Genomic DNA, 6,758 nt, shown 5'->3' with positions numbered 1-6,758 from the left:
AGGGAGGGAGGGAGGGAGGGAGGGGAGAAAAGGAGAGGTTTAAGAAAGACAGCTAATCTAAGGCACAAGCACAAACATCCATAGTAACCCTTGGCATATATAACCCCAAACTCTTGGTATGGGCCAGGACCTATCAGGCTTCTTCTTATGGATCTATCTATCTATCAAGCCTCAGTCTGACTCACTCTGACTCACCCTGCCTCACCCTGCCTCACTCGGACTCACCCTGACTCACTCTGACTCACTCTGCCTCACCCTGCCTCACTCTGACTCACTCTGACTCACCCTGCCTCACCCTGCCTCACTCGGACTCACCCTGACTCACTCTGACTCACTCTGCCTCACCCTGCCTCACTCTGACTCACTCTGACTCAAACAGGAGTCAACAGTTAACAAAACATCAACAAAACACCTGTCTCTCCAAGCTGCGTCTTCACAGAACAACACGCTTTCATTATCCAGTGTGTTTACAGAGGGACCGAAATGGCATCCCTCCATCCCTCCTCCCTCCCTCTCTCCTCCCTCTATCCCTCCATCCCTCCATCCCCCTCCCTCCCTCTCTCCATCCCTCCATCTCTCCATCTCTCCTCCCTCCATCTCTCCTCCCTCCCCTCCCTCCATCTCTCCTCCCTCCCTCCATCCCTCCATCTCTCCTCCCTCCCTCCCTCCCTCCCTCCTCCCTCCCTCCATCCCTCCATCTCTCCTCCCTCCATCTCTCCTCCCTCCCTCCATTCATCTCCCCGTGGTTTAGGCGGGAGTCTCCGTTCTGAAAATAAACGTTCCTTCTGTGGATCCAGCTGGCAGCGGACCTGAAGGTTGTACTAAACACCTCAGAACGCTGTGTCAACATTGGGTTGGCGTCGGGTCAACACTGGCCTGGGGTCCTGTCCCAGAGAGCAGGGGGAGACTAAGTCAAATCAAAACACAGACGGGTCTCATAATGACCTCTAACACTTATGTTGTTGTTGTTTTTTCTCAATATCTCTGTTCCTCAGCAAGCATAACAACCACCTCTAAACAATAGCAGTTGGAGAAAGGGTTGCACTCGACCTGCAACATCTGATTGGCCGGAGGAACTCAAGGGAACCAATCACAGGAGTTTGTATGTGTATTCTTTACGAGTGACTGGCAGCAGAATATTCTTGGAAAATTACTGGTGATAGTATTACAGGACTATCACTACTGACCTTTCAGACTGTTTCCAAGCTGGACCACAAACCAACGCCAGATAGTGGGCGGGGTGAGTGAGAAACAGGAAGCCAGATTCGGAGAGAGACAGAGCGGTCGAGCGAGGAGAGAGTTCTGGAAGGAAACCTCTCCGTAGACAGTTTCCACTGAGTGTCTCATAATTACATGAGATTAGAATAATGTATGGAAGGGGATTCAATCAAATCCCACACACACACACAGACGCACACGCGCACACACGGATGCACATGCACACACACTCCTCTCTCTCACACACACACACCCACACCCACAGACGTACACGTGCACACACTCCTCTCTCACACACCGACACCCACAGACGTACACGTGCACACACTCCTCTCTCACACACACACACACACCCACAGACGTACACGTGCACACACTCCTCTCTCACACACCCACACACCCTCCGCTCACCTGTAGGCTGTCTGGTCGTGGGGCTCGGCTGCGGGGTATCCCAGCATGCCACAGACCACGCGGCTCCCGCTCAGATCCCAGCCCTGGTCGCACACGTGGCGCCATCTCCCAGCATGCTTCACTTCCAGCACCCCCTCGGTCAGCAGGGCGCCGTGTCGGCCGGACAGGACCGGCCGCAGACGAACGTCTTCCAGGCCCACCCTGGACGAGCCCTGGGGGGAGGGGGGGAGAGGGGGAGACAGGGAGTCAGTGAGGAGCGTGAGGGTAGCTTGGGTTAGCCCTGGGGGGAGGGGGGGAGTCAGTGAGGAGGGTGAGGGTATCTTGGGTTAGCCCTGGGGGGAGGGGGAGAGTCAGTGAGGAGGGTGAGGGTATCTTGGGTTAGCCCTGGGGGGAGGGGGAGAGTCAGTGAGGAGGGTGAGGGTATCTTGGGTTAGCCCTGGGGGGAGGGGGGAAGTCAGTGAGGAGGGTGAGGGTAGCTTGGGTTAGCCCTGGGGGGAGGTGGGGAGTCAGTGAGGAGGGTGAGGGTAGCTTGGGTTAGCCCTGGGGGGAGGGGGGGAGTCAGTGAGGACGAGGAACAGGGGAGGGCGAGATCGGGGGAGGAGAAGAAAGGAGAGACGTCTTCTGAGTGTGTAAACACGGTCTCGCTCTAATCAAGACCTTCTGTGATCACCAGCACGGACAGGAAACAGACTAAGGCGTGTGTGTTTAGGAGCGTGTGTTTAGGTGTGGGAGTGTGTGTGTGTGTGCTTAGGTGTGTGTGTTGTGGGCAGCCTGTGCCACCAAGATTACAGCCGAGGAGGAATAGCTAGATTACACAGCAGAAAGCACATTAGGCTGGTGATAGATGTTGTTGTTATTTCCTGATCTGAGAATAGCAGCACGTTTGGCTGAGTAATCACAGGTGGTTGACAACCAATGTAGAGGCGGCAGAACATGAGGCATTGAATCCGATTGGTGGAGAACTGTTTTTAGGGCGGTCTGTAATTACGCCTTTAGAGTTACTAGGAATGTAGATCTTTAAGATTGTGCAAGTGTGCGTGTGCCTTTGAGGGAAAGTGTGTGTGTGTGTGTGTGCATCCTTGTGGATGTATGTGTGAGAAACAACAGACAAAAAACATTTCCTGTGTAAGACACAATAAAACAGGAGTGAAGGAAGGTCTATCCTAGTTCTTCACCAGTCTCACCTCGTAGTCTTATAGATACACCAGTCTCACCTGGTACTGTCACCTGGTACTGTATCCTGGTACTGTACCCTGGTGCTGTCACCTGGTACTGGACCCTGGTACTGTACCCTGGTACTGTCACCTGGTACTGTCATCTGGTACTGGACCCGGGTACTGTACCCGGGTACTGACATCTAGTACTGTACCCGGGTACTGTACCCTGGTACTGTCATCTGGTGTTCCAGTCTCACCTGGTACTGGTCCAGTATTGGCTCAGGCTCCACATGGTTCCCCACGGCCTCTCTCTCTGCCTCTCTCCTGACGGCCTGTGTCCCAGCCCGGCCCACTTCCCCCCCCTGCCTGGCTGCTGGTGGTATGGCCCGGCCAATCTCCTGCCCCTGCCTGTAAGCCGCCCCATTCGCGAGGCGGGGGGGGAATCTGGTGCCCCTGGGGTGTGGCGTTGCTCTCCTGTCCCGCCCTCGCCACCCCTCCCTGCTGCCGCCGAAGGATCTGGATCTCGTGACCTCGCCGCTGCGCCGGTGAACTTTGACCTCTGGGGCCGCCGGCAGGGTTCCGGAAGAGGACGATCTCGTGACCCCGCGCCCTCGGGGGAAGAGGCCAGCTCTGATTGTCTAGCTGCCGGGGCGGGGGCCGGGGCGGGGGCCGGGGCGGGGGCCGGGGCGTGGGCCGGGGAGCCTGGTTGTCGGTTCTGGCTGCAGATGACCCCAGGTCCTCGGAGTGCGAGCAGTCGTTCACCCCCCAGCCGTTAGAGCGACAGGAAGTGATGGAGGCCTCGGTCCCCACGCAGCGAACGTTGTCCAACCAAATCAGACCTGCGGCGTTATGGGGAGGAGTCAGTCAGGGTCCCTTTAAAGGAATAGTTCACTCAAAAAGTTGTCTAACTTTCACTAGGCTAGATGCGAAACACAACAACCCAAACAACAGCAAACACACACTGTCCCCAACAACCGTCCAAACAACAGAAAGCACACACAATGTCCCCAACAACCGTCCAAACGACAGCAAACACACACACTGTCCCCAACAACCGTCCAAACGACAGCAAACACACACACTGTCCCCAACAACCGTCCAAACGACAGCAAACACACACACTGTCCCCAACAACCGTCCAAACCGAGCTCAGTTCTGGTCTGAAGACGAGCGCTGACGCAGAGACAGCCTGGGCGCCCACCTTGCCCTTCTCCGAACTTGGCGCTGTGTGCCCAGGTGAGGCTGTGTGTGTACCCCAGCTCCCTGCACACCACGCTGGCCAGGCTCAGGTCCACCTCGTCGTCGCACACCGTCCCCCAGGCTCCGTTGTGGTACACTTCCACGCGGCCCTCGTGGGGCCCCCTTCGCCCCACGCCGGCCAGGCGCACCCGGGGCTCTGGGTCCTGGGGGGGGGCCGGCACCATGGGGGGGAGGAGGAGGAGGAGGAGGAGGAGGGGGGAGAGGAGGGGGGAGAGGGGGGAGCTCACGCACAGCAGGAGGCTCAACATCTTGGACCTGGGGGAGGAGGGGGAGGAAGGGGAGGAGGGGGAGGAGGGGGAGGAAGGGGAGGAGAGGGAGGAGGGGGAGGAGGGGGAGGAGGCGGAGGAGGGGGAGGAGAGGGAGGAGGGGGAGGAGGGGGAGGAGGGGGAGGAGAGGGAGGAGGCGGAGGAGGGGGAGGAGAGGGAGGAGGGGGAGGAGGGGGAGGAGAGGGAGGAGGGGGAGGAAGGGGAGGAGGGGGAGGAGGGGGAGGAAGGGGAGGAAGGGGAGGAGGGGGAGGAGGGGGAGGAGAGGGAGGAGGGGGAGGAAGGGGAGGAGGGGGAGGAGAGAGAGAGACAGTAACAGTTTATCCTGTCATTAAAGATTACAAGTACGTGAATGTCCGTGAGCTACTTGATAATGTATATGATGATTCTTACACAATGCAAATGTGTTTCAGACTGAATACTGTGTTCTAATTCCACTACAATACACAAAGAAGCTTGACTTCCTCGACTGAACTTGTTCCACCACTCAGCACAATGCACAGAAACGCGTTAAACCACAAAAAACGTGTTAAACCCCCAAAAAAACATAGAATCACACAAGTCTCACATTCCTCCTTCAGGACATGTAATTACACAGTGCTGACAACATGGAGCGCTTCTCTCTCAATCTGCAAAGAGATCAAACGCAGCACAATCCCAAACAGCCCAAACACAATCTTAAGAGTGAGAGGGAGAGAGAGAGACAGAGAGAGAGAGAGAGAGAGAGAGAGGGAGAGAGAGGCTGAGAGAGAGGCAGGGAGAGAGAGAGAGGGAGAGAGAGGGAGAGAGAGAGGCAGAGAGAGAGGGAGAGAGAGAGGCAGAGAGAGAGGGAGAGAGAGAGGCAGAGAGAGAGGGAGAGAGAGAGGGAGAGAGAGAGGCAGAAATAGAGGCAGAGAGAGAGGGAGAGACAGAGAGAGAGGGAGAGACAGAGAGAGAGGGAGACAGAGACGCAGAGAGAGAGGCATAGAGAGAGAGACAGAGAGAGAGGCAGAGAGAGAGAGAGAGGCAGGGAGAGGCATAGAGAGAGAGAGGCAGAGAGAGAGGCAGAGACAGGAAGAAAGAGAGAGACAGAGAGAGACAGAGAGGCAGAGAGAGAGACAGAGAGGCAGAGAGAGAGGCAGAGAGAGAGGCAGAGAGAGACTCAGAGAGAGAGGTAGAGAGAGAGGCAGGGAGAGAGTCAGAGAGAGAGGCAGAGAGAGAGACAGGGAGCATAAACAAGCCGGCTCAGCCAAAGCCTCAGACACTGTGTCCACAAGTTCCCAGTATAGCAGAGCTACGTCTCGTTAGCGCGACGAGACACATGAGCAAATAAACACCACAGTTAAACATCACACACACTCAAAACACACACACACACAGGCAAATATACAGAAGAATCAGGACAACATGCAAGGGGGCACAGGGCTGCTGTTGGGAGAGGGGGTGTGTTTCAATAGTCTGAAGCGGTGACCTTCACCTGAGGTGTGTGGAAGCAGGGTGACGGTATTTGTGAAGTTAATAAAGATAGTTCAGTTGAAGCTGTTTTTGACACTAAGGAATGAGTGAACAGGAGAGGGGTGAGAGGAGGAGAGGAGAGGAGGCGGAGGAGGAGAGGAGGAGGAGAGGAGAGGAGGCGGAGGAGGAGAGGAGGCGGAGGAGGAGAGGAGAGGAGGCGGAGGAGGAGAGGAGGCGGAGGAGGAGAGGAAGAAGAAGTGGAGGAGGAGAGGAGGCGGAGGAGGAGAGGAAGAAGAGGTGGAGGAGGAGAGGAGGCGGAGGAGGAGAGGAAGACAGCACCCGACTGAAAGACAAGGGGTCTGTATGTTGTAACCGGTAGTCACAGGTTACAAGATAAAAAAACTGAAGGGTGGGGGGGATAGGAGATGAAGAACAGGGTGAAGGTGAGGGTTAGGGTGAGGGTTAGGGTGAGGGATAGGGTGAGGGTTAGGGTTAGGGGAAATGAGAACTAAAAGAAGTGATAGAATAACGAAAAGCAAAGCGTCGACACTCACCTGTCAGCTGGAGTCAGTCAGGACCTCAGCTTCTCATCAGCACTGAGAGATGGAGAATGAACCAGAAGGAAAGGAACTGGAGTGAGACTGAGTCCGGTTCCCTCCCTCCCTTTCTTTTGTCACTTTCTCCATCCCTCCCATTTTCTCTTCTTTATGTAAAATGTTTTTGTTTTTTTCCTTCGTTCAGTTCCTGTGAGTTTGCCTTCAATTGCCCTTCCAAGCCCCCATTCAAACTGTCATCCATGCACTTACCTTACACACACACACACACACACTAATTGTAGGCTATGGGGGTAGCTCTGATGCTAACCACACCCACAATTAGTGGTGTTGTGAAATAAATACGTGCTCTTCAGCAATAATGCTACTGCCTCTTTCAAACTCTCTCCTCTCCTCCCTCTCTCTCTCTCTCTCTCTCTTTCACTCTCTCTCTCTCTCTCTCTCTCTCTCTCTCTCTCTCT

At 55.5% G+C, this 6,758-nt stretch overlaps 1 protein-coding gene across 1 annotated transcript in view; it reads right to left on the bottom strand.

The window, feature by feature from the left end:
* Positions 1–6,353, bottom strand: part of LOC136964958 (lysyl oxidase homolog 2-like) — an 8,822-nt gene extending 2,469 nt beyond the window's left edge. The window contains 5 exon segments of the mRNA XM_067258937.1: positions 1,630–1,841; positions 3,044–3,194; positions 3,238–3,625; positions 3,988–4,301; positions 6,298–6,353. Of these exon segments, the coding sequence (XP_067115038.1) occupies positions 1,630–1,841; positions 3,044–3,194; positions 3,238–3,625; positions 3,988–4,294 (1,058 nt within the window). The 5' untranslated portion in view covers positions 4,295–4,301; positions 6,298–6,353.
* Positions 6,354–6,758: the final 405 nt, after the last annotated feature.

The sequence above is a fragment of the Osmerus mordax genome, chromosome 21, assembly GCF_038355195.1.
Source record: "Osmerus mordax isolate fOsmMor3 chromosome 21, fOsmMor3.pri, whole genome shotgun sequence".
In the NCBI taxonomy this organism is placed as follows: Eukaryota; Metazoa; Chordata; class Actinopteri; order Osmeriformes; family Osmeridae; genus Osmerus; species Osmerus mordax.
This window is presented reverse-complemented; position numbering and strand designations above follow the sequence as displayed.